The sequence below is a fragment of the Protomyctophum bolini genome, assembly GCF_963924005.1.
Source record: "Protomyctophum bolini genome assembly, chromosome: 12".
Classification (NCBI taxonomy): domain Eukaryota; kingdom Metazoa; phylum Chordata; class Actinopteri; order Myctophiformes; family Myctophidae; genus Protomyctophum; species Protomyctophum bolini.
The window spans coordinates 4,366,955-4,387,733 of record NC_137873.1 but is presented as its reverse complement, the minus strand read 5'-3'; the positions used below and the strand labels follow the sequence as shown (position 1 = coordinate 4,387,733).

Genomic DNA, 20,779 nt, shown 5'->3' with positions numbered 1-20,779 from the left:
AGTGTGCGCTGTGTGCAGGGCACACTACTGAGTTTAAAAACACAGCTGAAACATGAAGTGGAGTCTGTCAACTCCTGCAATTTCCTTCTTCCCATATTGCGCTGCAACGACACTGGGATGAGCCCGCCGAAGGCGGGCGAAATTCTAGTTTATACAAGTGAGAAGTGGTACCCATACTCATTCTTTGTGCTCTATCTCCGACCGAACCACACTTTTACCACACATCTCTATATGCAAAATAAATTCGCCACGCTCCCCGAACTGACATAGGCTATTTTTTTGCCGTTCAAGTGTCTTATTTACTCTGCAAATATTACTTTTATGAAACACGCTGTTATTGCTCAACGTCAACAGCCTACGTCACAATCGTCATGTTGGCGTCTACCAAAATCGTCATGTTGGCGTCTACTACGCCAACTACGTTCACTTAATGGGGCCAGTCTTTCACAGTGACACACATGTTACATGAACCACGCGCCCGGGATGGTTTCTACCCCTCAATGTCGTATACGCTGTTGCCACAACACGAGAGAAACAAGGACTTTAACCACGCTACTTACATACACTGCAACTCGCTTACAATTCGCAAACCTGGCAACATTTCCCTCTCTTACCAGCCCCGCCCCCACACTAGCTTGCCTATGTCATCTCGCGCAGCACAGAATCTGATCTCGCGCAGGACATTGATGAGAGACAGAAGGAACAGGAGAGATTATACGATCGCTATTTCGCTTATTCCATCTAAATCTCTTTATTTACAAAATAAATGACTCGACGATTCCCTTAGTTACATCAACATTGTTCTTTCTCATTAATCGGATTGTGCCAAAATATCACCCTTACACCGATCACTTTGCCTATTTTCGCCACACAGACAACTGCCCCCCCCCCCCCACACACACACACACCAACATGCGATTCATTAAATAACTATTTCTCCGCACGCGCGCACACAACATTATTCACGTGAAGCCTACAGGGAATTCCCGACGGAATGTATATATATACACACACACACACACACACACACACACACACGCAATATCACCCTTACACCGATCACTTTGCCTATTTTCGCCACACAGCCAACTGCCCCCCCCCCCCACACACACCAACATGCGATTCATTAAATAACTATTTCTCCGCACGCGCGCACACAACATTATTCACGTGAAGCCTACAGGGAATTACCGACGGAATGTATATATATACACACACACACACACACACACACACACACACGCTTAGAATTTAGAGACGCGCGATTACATCACAGCTGTGCGTCATTATAGCCACACACGTCTCTAATTTGCGGACACAGTCGCGAAACTTTTCAGTTGTGTGGTACTTTTATATTCATTTAACTGTAACTGAAAGTTCCCAACTCCCAGCCACGGAGCTGCAACACAAAGCTGGCCAGTGTTGCCAAATAAGCGATTAGTAAGTAATGTAATTTAATTTATCAGCGATTTTGGGATTATTTTTGTAGATTGACAAAAATATTGGGGGTCCTTTGCTCTTGCCATGACAATGTTTGAGAACCACTGCTCTAAAACAATATTAGACAAAGTTTGAGACACAAACACATTGCTCTCTCTCTCTCTCTCTCTTCTCCTTTTGTATAAATTAAATAGGCCTATTCATGATTCTGCTTATAGAGAAGTAGCCTATGTTAGTTTGTTTTATGGACTTGAGAGCTACTTTCAAAACCACCAGCACAACATACCCACCAAATAAAACTATCATCCCATTGCTGCAAATAGTGACAAAATGTAATTGAGGGGCCTTTCATATAAACGCACATGCATGGGAAATAGAGGGGGAAAAATGCAAATCGTAGGCTTTTATTTTTGTTGGTATTTCACTTTGCTACTGATGATTGTAAGCAACAACAAGTATTGCATTGTGTGTTTGAGCTGACAGGCCCTTTTTGATGTCAATCAATCAAGTCATCTCAGGTCATCTAAAGCGGCAGATGCAAAAATCGTTTTTGATATTACAATTAAATATATTTTTCGTGCCATGTCATGTGGTCTACCTGCAAAGCCTTTGTAGATCGTGATCTACCATTTGGGCACTTAACGTCAGATCAGGGGTTTTTCTCGGCCAGCGTCAAAAATGCTCCCCGAAAGCATAATCGCAGCAAATACCGGCCACTGTGTACGAGCCTTAACATGTTGACTACACTACACTACACATAATAACTAATAACCCGTTTTCAGCTTAAAGCAATTACATTTCATTGAAGCAACTCCTTAGCATTGTTTTCATACCATGGATGTGATAAGAAAATGTATCAAACATAAGGGAAATATTAAATAGTATCGGGTGTACCAGTTTGGGCTTTTCTTTTCTTTCAATGGGGCAATACATTGATTAAACAAACGTTTGATTGATTGAGTTGTACAATGTTATACAACCCTAAACTAATTTTAGAATACACTACACAATACAATACAATTTTAGAACATATAATCTTGGCCAATATGTCAAATATGTAAATATTACATATAATGGCATTGAATGGAAGCGGACCATTTGTAACACATGTTACAAATGACCCGCTTTTGCAAGTTTTCTTTGCCGTTGCTTACAGACCAGAATGAACGTGAATTCCGTCTAAACACGATGCAAACTAATGAAGAACATAAGCATGAAGACATCCATGTGGATTTTTATTCACCAACACCAAAGACAACAAATGTAGCACACATATACTCCAGGTGTAAAATTCTACGCATTTTGAAACAAGTCAGATTTTCGCCAATAACTCCCCGTAGGACAAAGGTAAACACTTCCAACTTCCTGGGCACGTAGAGTACGTTGCTGTACACATACTGACGCGATGGCGTCATGGTGGCGTTGACCAATCAAGAGATAACGTCCATGTTACAACCGTGAAGCGTTACAACCTTGGCGGCTCTCCCCTACATTTGTTACTAACATTAGGTTGTGGCGAAGTAGAAACGTGGCGAGCAGATAGTGTGTTTTGGACAAACAGGCTAGGTATTGGTGTTGATTTGGGTCAACTGGACAAACAGCGTGGTGTTGTTTTGTGTCTGTGTTTGTGTTGGAGCGCCTCAGTGTGGCCGTACAGGTCATGTGCAACCTCTTCCACAGAGAGATGGAGACACTAAATCTCAGCTGGACAAACATGTTTGCATGCATGCTTCGCTGCCTTGCATGCTGTGTGCTACTGTTGAGTCTGTCACTTACTTTGACTGATTTATGGCATTGTCTTTCTGTTAAAATCCAACTATGTTAATTTAAGAACTCTGGGCATATAGGTCATTGTTTATTCACTGTGCACACGTGTAGCCTATTGTATGTCAGACTGTATGTGTGTCCCACAGTCACAATCCTTTAGTAATTACGCTGTGGAAATATTCAGGACAAAACAATGGTACATTTCCAATAACCCATCCGTTACTACATGTGGAGTCAACTCCCGCCATTTATTTCTTCCCATAGTGCGTGGCGAAGTAGCTCTGGGATGAGTGCGCGCGAAGCGCGCACGAAATTCTAGTATGTTACATTACAAGTGAGAAAGTGGAAAAAATGGAACAGGGGGGGAGGGGGGCGCCCATTTTTACCCCCCTCCTCCGCTGTGTTATACTCCCACCGCTCGGCTCACTCACTCTCCCTGCTCATTCGCCCACAAGTTAACACATGACGCATGTCTCAGTCCTAGTGTTTTTCTAGGTGGCCATCGAGGTCTTCTCTAAGTTAAATGTAGGATTCTGTGGACTGGATTGTATATGATGAATATATCTCTACATCTTAACTTATGCCCTTGGGAGGGTATGGGTTCAATGTTACGTTCATGCAATAAATCTGTATCTTAGGCTCTGCTTCTCGGGGATTAGTGATCTCAGAGTCTGTGTCACGCTTGCACACTATCATGCACAGTTAACCTGTTGTCTCACAGGAGAGTGACACCGACAAACTGAAAGCAATACCATTGCAATAAGTAGTTAATCCTGATCAAAGTACCTGACTGAACACTTGTTGTCGTTTGTGTACTTGGCACTGCTCCAGTTCCATCCATTGGGGTTTACTTTACTTACAGTTTGGGCGGGCAGCGGGTGGGACGAGCACAGCTGAAGCGACTCCTCTGTGTTATTTAAAGTGTTGTGAGATAGACAGGGGTGTTGACGTTGTGACAAGCTGATGCTAATCAGCGCTGAGGGCTGGGCTTCACCTGCCCCTGAAATATGACCTGAGCTGTGAGGGTGTGTGTGGGTGGTGGGGGGTAGGGGGGTTTAGAGAGGAAGAGTGCTGTGCCTTGCACTGCACTTGTATGGAGTGCGTGAGTGTGTGCGTGTGTGTGCAGGCATACATGCTTGCGTACGTACAATACATAAGTGTCACTCACTTGTGCAAAGTCTGAGCCTATGCATGTTAAATAATATGTACATTGTGCACGGATGTGCATGCATGCACGCTTCTGCACATGCACATCTTTGTCTGTGCGAGAGACAGTGCGTCTGCATGAGGCCTGGCCTGAAGCTTAATTTCTGGTCTCACTGGTGCATAAATTAGGCGTTAGTCTGTGTTCAGAATCCTTCCAGTTATGTAAGGAGCTCCGTCATCCAGCCAGGAGGGGCACAACCAACTCTCACTCACAGCTTAATCCTCTTTTGGTCAGCACTTTACTGCCACAGCTAGCAAGCTACTGTACACAACTACAGCATTACATTATATTATGGTTGTGATGTTCTTCTGTATTTTATTTTAATCATAGTTTCCATTCTGTCGCATGTTTGCGCACGCGTGTGAGACAGACGGACAGACGGTTGTCACTCAGTGTTATTTTTAATATGGCTCTTAAACACGAACAGTTCCACAGATACTTATAGAACGGAACAGAAGTTGAACAGATTACAGCTGACTCCAAAGCAATTGTCTTAATTTAACAAAGAATATGTGTGGCTTGGGCTGACAGTGTCAGCAAGAGTGATCTCACAGAGTTCAAGTCCGTTGCGCTCCCCTTGTCCCCCATATATGGGGACTAGGTTGGTGGAGGGTGTGTAGAGCCCAGGTTTTTAGAAGGGCATTTCATAATTCAATTTAAGAGATTGTGTTGTTTCATTCCTTTAATATGTCTTATTTATCACTGCACTTTCTATATACATATTTTCTTTTTACTGATTTTATTTACATTTTCTTCAGTTTTATTAGAAGCAAGCACATTGTATCTTTTGGTGTGCGTAATAAAAATGCATTATCATAATTATTTATTTCTCTCTCTCTCTCATATTTCAGGTCCATTTCCCAGATGTAGAGAGAGTGGAGTGGCTCAACAAGGTAAAGTACTACACCTCCTCGCTTTCCTTCTCCCAGCCTCTCCTCCTCTGTCCCCCCGGCCACCCGTCTTCCTCCTCTGCTCTCCCTAAAGGCTACTGTCTCCCCAGAGCCCCTGGGCCTGGCACTGCTCCACATTAGCCAACATTAGCCTTTTAGCTAGCACTGGCAGACTGTTTTATAAATAGGACCTGTATCTGGAGCCTGCTCCAGTACATGGCTCTCCAGAGAGAGAGAGAGAGCGAGAGAGAGAGAGATGATTAGGCACAGAGGAAGAGAGAACATTGTGAATTAGATGCAGGGAGAGAGATGACGGGTGTTAGAGGGAGTGATGGATGATGATAATAATAATATAATAATCTTTATTCATAGAGCACCTTTCAGACACAAGTGTGTCTGGTGTGGTATTTACCATTGTGTAAAGCCAAACAGATTGTTAAACAAAAAGGAGGCAGACTATGTGCTTCGCTTAAAACGAGAAGATGGTTGTTGGGGGGGGGGGGGTAGACAGGCTAAGATTGAACAATGCTTGACTGACAGACAGTCAGACGAGACTGAGTTGAGAATGAATGGACGAAGAGAAACAGAGGAATAAATATGATGGGGATGCTGTGAGAAGGATGTCTTCATTTAATGTTTAATGCCAACGTCATTAAAAAATGTTGTAGAGAGTAGACCCAAACTATAAATCATACTAGTGAAAGTCAGCTGGTCGATCGGCCTCTCTTATTATTTAAAAGGCAAACCGAGATCTGCTTCTGGTTTATCGCGGATTACCTGCTTTTTAAGGTTACAGGAGGTTATCATGAACACGGTTGAGTTTCAATATCAGCTGAAAGCATTCCCTGTGATTTACGACCCACTTACGCATCTTAGCACTAACAGAAAGTGGGACAGCAGATACACTTTGAGGCCATTTTTAACTGCAGCCAACTAGTGTAAGCCACCTGGCCAGTCGGTCAGTCGGTTACACATTTACAAGCGTAAAAACCAGGATAACACGAGGGTCTCTAATATCGGCGAGGCTTCCCCATGCAATGCCAGCACTTGTCATGACATCAGTCACTCAGTCATCAACCTATTTGGACGACGAATTGAGGGGATGGTACATACATACGAGGGTCACACAAGCAGTGTTCTCCGCGGCTGACCCCTTCAGTGCCACGCCGTAAAAAAGACAACGTACTACATTTGTCTGAGTTACTTCTTGTCAACACACCAATAGATGTTCAGCTCTGCAGCAGTTTGTCTTGTTGACATTGCTGTCACAGTTACATACTGTGCAGCGTACGTACTGACATGGTATATAGAAAGCTCAATTTATAGCTGTTGTAGTCTTAAGTATTCAACCTTACTTATATCTGTTGAAATAAACCGTAATACATTGGTGGATAAATTAGGCAGAACATGGACATGAGGACATCAAGCCTAGAGCAAAGGGAATGTGCATCACAAAACAGTTTAGATATCAGTCAGTGTTCATATGAGGAACATGCAGATTTCACATTGATTGTGGTCTTTGTTGATCTTAAACAGTGCATACTTTAGTCTTTAAGGCCTTCTAACATTCTTCTGTGAACACAGTATGAACCACACCTGAATGCTTTGAATAGATTATGTCAGCTGTTTAGCAGAGGGCATTCCTGCCGTGAATCACCCACCCACCCACCCACACACACCCATACACACACACACACACACACACACACACACACACACACACACACACACACTAGTTGTTTCGTTTCATGTCATCCTCAATGTCCCCATTGCACTGGGGGTGATCAATTAAAGGGACACTTCACCCTTTTTGCAAAAAAATATATGTTAATGACGTTTAGAAGCTTTAGATCACTTTCCTGGGGGTATTTATGTGTGTAATATGTGGTTTTTAGATATTTTAGATTGTAGCAGTGAGCCTGTTGTCTCTGATGTCATGGACACTGGTCTCACTACTTTCCTGGACTACAATTCCCATGATTATTTGGTGCACTGCTCCTCCTTGTGGATAGGGGGGAGAGTTGTCTTACTGAGACAACATGTAGTCCAGGAAGGAAGTGAGCCCAGTGTCCATGACATCAGAGACAACAGGCTCACTGCTACAATCTAAAATATCTAAAACCACATATTACACACATAAAGACCCCCAGGAAAGTGTTCTAAAGCTTCTAAACGTCATTAACATATATTTTTTTGCAAAAAGGGTGAAGTGTCCCTTTAACAAAATCTGATTCTATAAACGTACTGAAATTGACCATAGGCCACGTCATCTGACCTTATTTCCGTCTCCTCTCTCTGTCCTCAGACGGTGAAACAGATGTGGCCGTTCATCTCCCAGTTTGTGGACAAGCTTTTCAGAGAGACCATCGAACCGGCGGTGAGAGGAGCAAACCCCCACCTCAGTTCCTTCTGTTTCACCAGGATCGACTTGGGCGACAAGGTAACAAATGGTGACGCTAACGTTGGCAAACTAGCATCACAAACGATTGTGTTTGTGATGCATTTTGAGAGAGGATTTCTCTGTTTTTGAGGGGCGATAGCCCCTCCTATGTCCACCTTTTAGTGTATGTGCTAACATAAACTTTAAACATTAAATGCCATTGACAATGAATGGACACTTTTGAGTGTTCGTGTAAACGCAAACATTAATGCGTAACACAAACATTGGTGACGAAGGTGAGGACGCAAATTCTGATTGACCGGAATGAGATGATGTTTGACGATAAGAGCTCCCCTCACTTCACACGGGTGTGATTTTTCTTCTTTCGTCTCTCTAGCCGCTGAGAGTGAACGGAGTGAAGGTTTACACGGAGAATGTTGACAAGAGGCAGATCATCATGGACTTGCAGATCAGGTGACCTTCTCTACTTCCCAGGGGGGTCCCCACATTATTTTGGGGTCCCTAGATGATTAGCTTATTGTGTCAAATATGATTATTTCGGGGGGTTGCGGCCTGACACGTTTTGGAATCCTTGCTCTACTTCACAATTCACATATTGCTGTAAAAGGGGGTGACGGTGTTGGTGGCTCAGGAGGTAGAACCACCGTCTAGAAACCGGAATGGTTTGATCCCTTGCTTCAAAATGTCTTTAAACAAGACACAAATACGCTAGTCTCTCAATAAAGTATTCCACAATAAAGTCTGTAACTAGGCCTCCTGAAAGGAGGCCTAGTTACAAAAAGGAGAATTTACAATGATGACAATTTTACGCCACTGCATAGATGAAACTGAAGCAGGGGAGGTGGCGTGGACCATCCACTTTACTGCCTTCTCATTTTCAGCGCTTCTGTTTGGGCAGAAGCATTTGAAAATTGTGTGAGCCAATGGATTCAGTTGATCACGTTGTTGCCTTATTCTAACTGCATGATGCTAGTTTGTTATTATTTTAATGTAATTTCTTGTCCTTCCAGTTTTGTTGGGAATACAGAGATTGACGTGGACATTAAGAAGTTCTACTGCAGAGCGGGGATTAAAAGCATACAGGTATGGAAAATTACTGGCGTTACAGGGATCAGCCCGGCATGAAATCAAACAGCCTGTTAGACCTGCACACTTTAAGAAATAGCCAACCCACAAAAGAAAATGATTGAGCATGTTTTTGTTAGAAGGCACATAATAGACCCCCAGAAATGTGCAAAAACGTTTAAATCAAACACATGCACACCTCATATATTTCAGGCAAAATAAAAATCTTTACAGCATTTTTGCAACTTTTCTGTCCAAATGTTTTATGTTGAAAGTACATCAAAGTTATTTTGACCCAGATATGAACTTCATGGCCACTGTGTGGCACAGTGGTCCACTGCCACACAGTGATTCTGCATAGTCACCCAGAGACCAAAGACTCCAAATGACACACAGCTGATAAGGGTCAAAGGTTACGAGGTTATCTGCTCCACTGTTGGCAAAGGATCAGGCGATGTTGACTGTTCTGTGATTAGTTGTTGCTCCCAGGAAACGGTTGGGAAAGTATTTTCCATCCAAGGTTTTCCTTTTGCAATGAGTTATAAGCTTTTTCTGCAAAGACATTTGGTATACAGTAGATAGATACCCCAATGTAAACAAGCCAATAGGCTTTCTTGGGTTTAAATCCTCTTAGAAGACCTTCTATTGAACTGTACTTTGCTGTACTTTTTTGTAAATAAAGTATTAAATCAATCAATAAATAGACCTCTCTGGGACTCCAGTCGACAAACTATTTAGCGTTTATGTGATTAAATAAATGGAATATTAAAGGACGAATCCGTTTGGTGTATAAGTGAAGTTGCCAGGTTAGATTGCATAACATAACATCACACACAGCATGATCTTTTCAATGCAATCTGCCAACCCCAAAGTCACTCACTTTAAAGAAGAAAAGGAGGTTGGAGTACTGGAGTAGTCGTGTGTGGCCACTGACTGTTGCCTGCAAATCAACACCAGTTGCAAGCCTGGGAGCATGACTTTCCCTTTTTGTCCTCAAGATTACACTGAGCAAATAATGGCTTTTGTGGAGTCTAAAATATATGTAAGCGTCATGCCGCGTGTTGTGAGCTGGTAGAGATGTTTCAAGTAGAATTGTTACTGAATTGTTTTGACATTATGAGAGAGATCGACTTGAAGACCCCGTTTCCAGACCGAAGCGCAAAACGGTTTTGCGCTGCGGACAGAAGAAGCTGTCCGCAGCTTCTTTTCCGAGTTTTTAGACAGCTGGTGGATGGAAAAGAAGCTCCAAGAAGAGCGTTTCTGGGAATCTGGCCGTTGCGGCAGTCGTCCGCGGAAGTGGAGCTTCTTTTCCATCCACCAGCTGTCTAAAAACCCGGAAAAAGAAGCTGCGCACAGCCGAAAACGTCCGCGGCTCTTTTGATAGTGTGGCAGTACCCAGACAGTGAAAAAGAGGAAGATAGGGAGGGGAGAGAGCCAATGAGAAGAAGATAGGGAGGGGAGAGAGCCAATGAGAGGAAGATAGGGAGGGGAGAGAGCCAATGAGAGGAAGATAGGGAGGGGAGAGAGCCAATGCACAAGAGACGGAGATGGAAAGAGATCATGTGAGATAAAGAGGAGGTGGAGAGCGAGGGAATGAGGAGGGGGAAGGACATGCAGGGAGAGAGGCTGAAATACGTCCGTGTGTGCAGAGTGCAGACTACAGTCAAACATTTGTCTAGCATGTACAGCTTTGGATGTGCATTGTGTGCGTGTGTATGTGCATGCATACGTCAGTCTTTTATGGGCTCTTATAGCTGCTATAAGCAATAATATGTCAAAATTGTAAAAAATAATTGGTATTCAGACAGCCAGCAATGGGTAAAACACTCCCCAAAAATGTAGTCTCTGTGACACATCTAGGGGCCACAATCTGCATTCAAAGAGGTTCCTAGAAGTTTTGTCATTGGTCGAAAAAACTAACTAATCACGAAGTCGACCAATGACAAAGCTTCTAGGAAAATCTTTGAATGCAGATTCTCTGTGTCACAGAGAGTCAGAGACTACATTTTTTGGGAGTCAGTTTTACCCATTGCTGGCTGTCTGAAATCTGAATACAATACACAAAAAAAAGGTCATTAATGTTTTGACATATTATTGCTTATAGTAGCTTTAATTCACATATTGAAGTTGTATGACTTCTGTGTACATAACACAGTCACTATTTGTCTGCTTGTCTCTACTACACATTGCACATGTGCGTGTGTGAAAAAGAGAAATGGAGGGCTTTTCATAGGATGTTTTCACACAAGTTCACACAGTGACAAAGATGGAGAGGGAGTGTGAGAGAAATAGATAGAGGGAGGGAGATGGAGAGAGGAAGATTGACAAATTGGCAGGGACGTTGCCCCGAGAGTTCTTTATTTCAGACAGTGGAGATGTTCAGATAAGAGTGAACGATAGGTGGTCATAATGTGTGTTAGTATGTACATGGGTTACAACCTCAGTGACCGGTCTTTGGAGCAAAGCACTAGCTTGGCTTTGGCCATACTGATAACGTGGATTCACTTGCGCTTAATTACTCCCCGGTATCAGTCTGGACTTCGTCCAATAGGCAGCTTGAAAAGTGGGCGTAAGTAGTTGCCTTGACAGACAGATGAGCTATCCACTCCAATTGGTATTAGAGATAGCTTAATGTCACTTTAGACCTGCATGGAGGACCTGCTAGTAGAGACATACAGTAGGACAGCACAAAATAAGACGTGCGAGAGACGTGGAACAGAAGGCTCTGGTGGGGTTTAGTCCTACGCCAGTGGAGTCACGTGTTACCCAATGGCTTCAACCATCTCGTAAATTCACTTTATTCATCATTGGTAAACATAGTCTGTAAAGATTCATTAGCATAATTAATGGCAATATATTACCCTGCAGACTAGATCCAAACTGTATACTCAATAGGTGTGGTCTGCTGTGGACAGTTGGTGGATCATTTGTTTACAAACCTTCCCCTCCAATAGCAATAAACCACCAGAGCAGATAAACAGACACTATCTCCCATCTCTTCCACTGAAGCCATTTTTTTAATTGGGGGGAAACGTCAGTGGTTTGATTACAGTGGTCTGCGACCAAATTTGGTCCCACAGACCGCAGTCTGCATGTCTGAGCTCTGAGTCACTTCAGCCAGCTGGAGAAGCGTTGTCCCTGCTAATGAAAGCACTGGAGGAAAGAATTTTGGTAATAAAACCGAGGTCAGTCAGAGCTTTGTAAGGAAATTCTCCTAGTTAAGGGAACAAACCTGTGGTTCAGGTTATAATGGTCTACAAAAATCACATTTCGACATACTAGGGCCAGTTTATCGTTCATAATTATAACATTTAAACATCCTGTTTGGTCACATATACAAGAATGAATAAGCAACATTGTACACACTAAAGATTTAGCACTATGAGCAACAAGGGCATTAAGAACATCCAGTAATAAAACTTTTTCAGTAATTGGGATTAATTATCATGCATTATTACCAATTTATTCATACTTGTGCAGACATATCCTCCTTTAATTAAGGAAACCCGTCTGTCCAAACTGTGTTTCTCCTCAGTGGGTTGAGCAATTAATCTGAATTTTGCTCATTACCACGTGCAGACACTGGGGAACGATATTTTTCACTTTTCCCAAATTCAAGCTGTTTATTAGCATTTTTTGGAAACTGTGACTCTACGGCCGCAGTTTTCCCCAGGGATGTACTCTGTTAGCTCTTGGTGTTGTTAGCGCAACGGAGCAGAGCGTCACTTCCGCGGACCCCTTAACGTGTGTGTGTGTGTGTGTGTGTGTGTGTGTGTGTGTGTGCTGTAACTGTCGCAGCTAGGCAGACATCGAACACACACATGTTGCCCACACATACATATACCTCATACGAATACTTTTACTGTGTAAATATGGACTAGTATATCCAACACTTAAATATGTCCACATAAAGGAGAGAAATGGCCCACTTAATACATTTTAAATGGAAAAAGCAACAACTTGAAACAATCTCCGTCAATCAATCAATCAATCAATCAATTGTTCTGTTAATGACAGGTAGTGCCTCTCTCTTTCATTCCAGCTCCATGGTGTGCTGAGAGTGGTGATGGAGCCACTGTTAGGAGACATGCCTCTGATTGGAGCTCTGTCCGTCTTCTTCCTCAAGAAACCTGTGAGTACCTCTTCCTTTTCATCAACACCTCACCAACGACCCCTCGGTGGTGTAGCATAGTACGCCCACTAAGCATCTAACGATGCCTTGTGGGCCTAATATGTTTTCTTGACCAATGCTCTGATTGACACTGTTTGACTGGTACAAGTTTGGCTCACTGACAGACATTTGGCTGAGGTTTAGTTTGTTGGTAGACATTTGGTATTTTGGTTGGCTGATAGATGTGTGGTTTGTTCGTCGTAGGCATGTACGGTAGTTGACTGTATGTAGCCCAAAATGAGTGAGGTCATGTTGGATAAAAAAAACATGTCACAGATGTGTTTTTGGAATTATATTATATATACTTTGGTGTGGCAGTACCTGCCCACCGCCACAGAGTCTCGGTGTTCGAATGCACCGCGGTGCATCTGGCTTTGTCGAGCATCGAGCACGAACACAATTGCTTCCGTGTTTGGGGAGGGAAGATGGGACGAGGAGGGTAATCTCTGCCAGTGCACGTACTCCTACTTCTGGCTAGGGTGGCACCTATCACCAGGTGTGTTGGGGGGTGGGGGTGGGGGCTCTAGTAGGTCCTCCTGGTGGGGGCTCCTCACTGGCAGGTAAGCCAGCAACAACAGCAGTGACAACACACAGACATGTGTTGGGAGGAATTAACGGAGGAGAAACGGGGGTATAAAAAGCTAAAAAGATTGATATAATTTCATTGTATTCAGCAGCATTCACCGTTCCACCAAACTACAGTGGGTGTTAGGCTGCCAGAACACGGCCTATCCCCACCATCGGTCCATTCCTTCTCCCTGAATACGTCTTCCTTCCTGTTTCTTTAGTACATAATTGTATTATGTTTAAGATTCATGGCTCGATATCATCTCCCCCTGGACAAGAAGCTTCAGCATCAGAAAACAGATCTCCAGAAGATGTGAGAAACACGCTGCCTCTCTCCTCCCTGTCCTCAGATTTAGTTTTATTCCCAAATCGAGTTTGAGGATAATAATGTATTCTCACTCAGTTCCTTGCTCTCTTCCTCTCTCATTCCTTTTAATCCACTCACTTACAGTCATTCATTCTAGAAAAATTATTCCTATTAACTTCCAATGTCCACTGTAACACTCAATGTCCATTTAACTAATTGTCCTTTGTTCATGTTTATTATGACTTATTGAAATTTGTTAGTTTACACAAAACAACATTAAAAAGGATCTATATAAAAATAAAATAGATTTGTGTACAGGGAACAAACTCTTCAGCTGTAGAAAAATCCTCCATGTCACTGAATTGAACAACACATGCTTTGTGTTGCTTCTTTGCTCTCCTCCTATTGATTTTTCACAGTGGCGACGTCCTGTCATTGGCTGGCAGTGGTTATGCATTCTATAAGCTTGGTGGTTAAATCACTCAGACAGACATTATAAGAGCTCTCCGGTTCAGACCATTGCAATCAAACACAGTTCATTGCAAGCCAAACGTAATTGGTTGGTGTCGGGCCGTTGATCTAATTTATCTCGCTCGTAAAGCTTCTAGATCTTGGTGCACAGTTAACCCACTCCCTGCCGCATGCCCCATACTTAATGTAATGTGTATTAGAACCAACCAGAGTGATTACTGAAAACGGTGTAGAAGAGGACTTGTGGTTGGTGAACTCCTGCCATTGTCTGCAGGGTTATAGACTATAGAGCACTGAAGTCGGACGTAATTCCGCATGAAATAAGAACTGTGTTCTGTTGCAAAAATAAACAAATTATCCCGGCTGTTTGACTCATAATGGATATGAAGCATCAACTGTCGGTGAGAAAACGCTAATGTTACCGCCGCCGAATTACTCTTCGCCAGAAGACTGCATCAAATATGAGTGACTGACTATCGTCAACGATGCAGAGCCATCTATCTCCCTGACAATATCGCCGGGTCAATTTGTTTGTTGTTGGACCACAATTCTTATACGAGACGATTCTAAGATGACCCAATGTTATTCTCCATAGAACTTTGGGACTCTATAGACCAGTAAGGCGCCTGAGGGCGAGAAGCGACCTCGCCCCTTCCGCCTCGTTGACTTGACGGCAGACTTCTGGGTGAGCGCTGGCGCTTTGGCATGGGGGGGGGGGTCAGATCAACATGGAATTAATTCTGTACTGGCCATATAAGGAGCATGTCTTGAGTGTACAGGGTTTGATGACGTCAGATCGACATATGAAATGTCAGAACAGGTCAGCTCCATACAGTATATGGAGATCGAAGGGTGGTAGCGGGGACATTCTCTTGAGTGTACAGGGTTTGATGAGGGGCCCAGTTGAGAACTCTAGTTTTCGCGGGCTGCCGGACGCGTCTGCACTGATAACTTTGGGGCAGGCCCGTCTAGAGTTTGAATGGACAGGTGGGTCTGTTGAGAACTCTAGTTTTCGCCGGCTGCCAGGCGGCTGCACTAATAACTTTGGGGCAGGCCCGTCTAGAGTTTGAAATTTGAATGGACAGGTAGCAGTCAAAAGGGAGACATTGAAGAGGAAGGATGGATGGCATATGGGGAAGAAGGATCAACATATGGAATGTCAGAACAGGTTCTGAAATATATATATCCATAATTCCATATATGGAGATATGAGGTCAGATGTAGAGTTGCTGGCCAATAGTGATGACATCAGGGATCTCACATGGGCTTAACTGCGACAGCAGGTCGCATTTACTATGACATCAGGGTCTCCACATCTCCATCCCTGATGATGTCACATGATATCACGATACCATGATACCATATATGGTACACACTAACTGATGGGAAATACTCGATTCCACAGTGTGACTGTGCCATCGTTTGGCTGTTGTAACTTGTCTGGTTACAACTCAGTATGTTGTCTTTGACTCTTGGCTCAGGCTCACTGTAGTGCTTAGTTTGGTGTCCTAGCAACAGGCTGAGGTCTCTACTCTGGCAGTGTGGATGTGGATCGTCATGAAGGTAGTCTTCTGTCTTTCAGTGTTTGTTTCAATCTGAGTTGCAGGTAGGTGTGGAAAGTCAACCACACCCCACATTCAACTCCAAGCAGATTTAAACCAAAACTTGATTAATTTAATGTTTTCATTGAGCTTGTAGATCTGCTATATTTCAATAGCTAAAGTATAACGTAATGCTTAAAACACCAACAGGGGTTCCCATTCAGAATGCGTTAACATAACAATTGGTCATTATATTGTTGGGATGCCCCTACCCACCTGGTATCCATACATACTGTAGGTTTAACCAAATACCAAGAATTGAGTCTCTCTGAGGTAATTATTGCCACAGGCATTGTCATTGTTTTGTGTTGCATGTAATCTCTGGTTGATGATGACAGACACGAGAAGAATCTCACTACTTTGCACGGAGATTACATGCCACTGACACTGTGACAAACCAGATTGTGTGTGTGTACTGTTGCGTGTGTGTACTAATATGCGATATATACTGCCCTGCATAAGGTTATTTGTTTAAAAGTGCCTTGGGTCCTGTGTTGCAGTAATGTCATTATTTTACATCATAAAATCAAATACATTTGATTGCTAGATTGCTAGAGTTTAAAGAGAAAATAATGATTTACATTTAATTTACAAACAAGAGAAAAATATGTTGGCAACTGGGAAGATTTATCCTCAGATGAATCTGTAATTTCAGGAGACGCCGTAGTTTCCATGGCAATAATCAAATATTATGGTGTAATACTAACGAGTGTGTAGAATCCTGTCTCGTGTATGACATCACTTCCTGTGCTGGGTAGGCAAAGCAGTCGTTTTTTAAAAGCATCAGGAAGCACACCACCCACTCCATTCTGCTACCCCCCCACCCCCCCCTCTCTCTCTCTCTCTCTCTCACACACACACACACACACACACACACACGCACACAGGAGTGGATATTGGATACTGATGCAAAATTTCGTATACACAGATGCAAAATTTCGTATACACAGATGCGTTGGCAAACTTGGCACACATGTCTAACACATAACACTCGCTCACACATTTTCTGACACAGACGAATAAACTGTCATTCTCTATTTCTCTCTTTCACTCAGTCGCTCTCACACTTGCATACACTACGCCTACACGGCTTTGCCTGAACAGCAGCTGAGCTAGCTCAACCCATCAGCCTGTCGGAGTGCAGTGTGCCAGCTTGTGTTTCCTCTTTATATCCACTCTGCAGACTGGAGGCTGTAAGAAACAAATGGCAGGGATATACACTGTGCACTGTGTATCAAATTAAACCGGGGCCAGTTCTTTATCTCCCAGTAGCTGTGGCAAGACATGATCAAATTGAGGTCATTTTAAGTCTGTCTTTCTTTACATCTGTCTCCGTCCGTCTGTTCGTCTGCCTGCCTGTGTTGTCTGGTCATCCATTCATCCGTATGGCTGCCAATTCTATAGTGCTGCCCCCGCATATTTACTAGCCATTTCCTGTGAGTCAGCTTATACATGTACTACAGTAGTGCTTTTTGAAGCATTTACCGCAACCCCCACACACTGTGTAGTGTGGGACAAGACATGTAACAGAACCACAGCCGAGAAACGAGAGGAGATAATCAAAAATGAAAAGTGTGATTCTGCCTGAATCTGTAGCTGCAGCAATTGGCGAAGCGAGGTAGAGCTCGCCATCACAGGGAGGTTACGCAACATCAAATTTGAGTGCGAAAGCAGCTTGTATAAACGTTGAATAGGCTTTTTTTGAACAGTGTTTTAACAGTATGGTACAGTAAGCACAAACGGCATAGAACTCTCACTTTGTGTTTTTGTTTTGTTTTAGAATGTTGTTGTGAGTGATTTCGACTGCCAAACTGCCTGGTGGAATGTGACAATTCTATTAACCACAGGGGCATTTTTTTTGTGCTTCCTTATCAAATGGTATCAATGCTTATAAAGCCAGTTATTCCAGTCCTGTCATAGTCATGTTGGGTGTGTGAGCTCTGGTTTGCTTTTAGAACTGTGAGTCATGTCAACTTCACCGTTGACCGGTACCATCTCAGGCGGATTTACAGTATTGTACTTATACTATTGTATTTGTAAATATTGTATTTATTGTATAGCGAACACAGGAGGGCGTCTAGTAACTATAGGTTTTATGTGGATATGAGAGGAGGCCACATTCAGAAGAGAACCACGTTATTGTTCTCAGTACATGGTTCTCCAATTACCTTTTCACTTTACCTTACCACAGTCTTGGATTATGCTATGTCAACATCTTGGTTTATTTGCTTTCATTGTGTATTTGAGTTTATACAGGTTTCATACACTAACTAAAATGACTAAATGGTTTCAGTGAACTAGTTTCTGAGCTATGGTCAAATCTAAAATTCCAAATGTTCCGATAAATCCCATAAAATAGCAAACACACTGTAGCTGAGTGGTATAGAGAAGGCCGTCTTTGGTAATATAATCAGAAGGTCACCCGTTTGCCTCCCGGCCTGTACATGCCTACGTGTTGGAGTGTCCCCTTCGTAATGACTATCTGAGCAGCCGTCGGCTGGGTGAAGCTGAAACTGAATTCTGCCTGCAGGATTAAATACTGTAGGCTATTGTAATAACGGAATAACGGCAGTTCTTCAGCATGTTGACCTTTTTGATCCTATTAAAAGCAATAGAAAAGCTCTGTAGAACTAGAAATGGGGCCTGTGGACAAAGTGTGAAACATAATCCTGTACATACTGTTTGAACACACACTCTCACACTCTCTCACACACACACACACACACACACACACACACACACACACACACACACACACACAATGTCATTGATATTTCTTAATACAACACACCCTCTCATCCAACCCATTACCTCTTCCTCTAACACCTTTATGACATAACGCATCAGCCCATGTCTGGTAACCTTGACGACTCGCACACAGATTGCAATCGTTATGATTTGATGGTTGACTCACTGGCATGAGAACGTCCTTCCCAATGGGAATCTTGTGATTCTCTCGTGAGTTACATACATATGTGATTAGTCATGCAGGCAGAAGACCAAGACAGAAATCAGTGAAAGGTCAACATATAAAGACATACAGAGGTCCTATACAGTCCTCAAATGAATGCCAGGCATTTAATTTTAATTTTAAAATCACACAAGGCTAACAGATTGACACGGTACAGGAAGCTGATATACCTCCTGTATCTTGGCAAAATACTACTTAAGCAATATTACATGAGAGCCTGAGGGTGTGCTTTACCCATAGACTGTAAAAAATATGGACAAAGCGTTCCCCGGGTCTAACATGAACGTAAAATGAAGCCTGTCAGTCCTTGCAATGGAAGTCGCCATCTTTCTAGATCCGTTTTGGTCCAGCTGGCCATTGGCTGGCCCAGACAACGAGGTGGGACTTCCCCCCTTCTTCTCCGTTGGTTTTTATTTTGACTCGAGTGGGAGGGGAATCCCTATCATAGACTGTAACGGTAGCCACGCCCCTCAGAACATACGCGACTTTATGGTCATTTTTTAAATTAATGGGACCATAATTTTCCAAAAAGAATATTATGACATTAGAAATGAGACTTTAAACTAGTGACTGGAAGAAGAAAGTATTCATGACCATGTTTATTAAGGTAATACAATCTAGGTGAAGTTGGGCCCAAATACATGGACTTCTATGGGGCTATGGGTTTTTCTGGGTCCAATGACAGCGCCACAACAGGCCATTATATGAACTTTCATTTCCTTAGTGGCTTCACAAAATATCTGTCTGACTGCCCCCCTGGCTTTACCGTCATTAATGGCATTGCTGCAGGAACGAGCCGATGGGCAACTTAACATAGGCAGCGCACAAGTGCCATAATGATGGTAAAGCACAACCCTCGAGTGTATTAATGCGATTTCACAACAGTTAACCTTAAAAACAAACAAAAAAACACGTCAACTCATTTCATTATAACTAGTATGATATTCAGTAAAATAATGTAATTTTTTTTAATGACAGATCAACAGACCAAAAATGTTCCAAGAAAACCGCTAGCCTTAGCAACCCAGTCGGCTCCACTCTGGGAGAGCAGCGACTGATTTTTATGTTTTGATTAGGTGTTGCATCATGCTCAGTCAAAACACAACTTTTCATTCTATTATATGGATATTCAAAAATGTTTATATAATCAGTAAACCAGTTTTTTTTATTGCAAAATAATAATGTGATAGATTTTCTGTCTATTGAAGAATCGAAAAAAAATTCACCCCAACACCCCAACTCTCTCAGTGGCGTTAGTTCAGCAAAAACTAACATATGGCAAGGTGACGGCACGTGCCGTGCGTCTGCGTAAAGCACACGTGCCATGCGTCTGCGCAAATGTTCCGGGTATAACCCCTGCCAATTTGCCATGAAGCTTACAGTGTCAGAAATGTAAAAAAAAACAAAAAACACACACTGTCTGTTTCAAATGAAATTACCGGTAGGCAGACTTAAAGCCTTAGCCTCCATGCTTGGAGCTTCACTGCTAGCAGCATTAGTAGGACCATTTGTTTACCTGTACGCTGCTGGTGGGGGTGGTGGTGCCACCGCCACCATGGTGTTGTTATCCTGGGGTTCAATAAACCAAGTCGTCACTAAATAAAAATGTCTGGGTTTACGAACCAACTCGGCACTGACTCACTGTCAGTCTTCTGCTGCTGCTGCTGGGGCAGTCGCAGTGTTTTCCCCCCAAAAAAGGGATGTACAGTAGTTGTCCTTTTTCATTTTAGGTTTTAGCAGCAGCACACAGTGTAAACACAATCGCACTCCAATCCTGACAGAATCTTGAAATTGCGTGCCTGCTGCTGCCGATGCTCGCCCCTGGAATATACCATTTGTTGAGATAGATCATTTTTTCAAATTTGCATTTCTAGCTATTTTACTGTAATTTAATAACCAATACAGATAGATACAGAATCAA

General features: G+C 42.9%; 1 protein-coding gene across 4 annotated transcripts in view; it reads left to right on the top strand.

Annotated features, from left to right (window-relative positions):
- The window catches only part of LOC308325871 (extended synaptotagmin-2-B-like), a gene marked incomplete at its 3' end in the record, with an annotated part of 79,187 nt that overhangs the window by 27,125 nt on the left and 31,283 nt on the right, over nucleotides 1–20,779 (top strand). For all 4 annotated transcript variants that reach the window (XM_080778601.1, XM_080778600.1, XM_080778599.1 and 1 more), the window contains exons 3-7: nucleotides 5,266–5,307; nucleotides 7,610–7,744; nucleotides 8,082–8,158; nucleotides 8,716–8,788; nucleotides 12,813–12,902. In XM_080778601.1, the coding sequence (XP_080634727.1) occupies nucleotides 5,266–5,307; nucleotides 7,610–7,744; nucleotides 8,082–8,158; nucleotides 8,716–8,788; nucleotides 12,813–12,902 (417 nt within the window). The remainder of the gene's footprint in view (nucleotides 1–5,265; nucleotides 5,308–7,609; nucleotides 7,745–8,081; nucleotides 8,159–8,715; nucleotides 8,789–12,812; nucleotides 12,903–20,779) is intronic.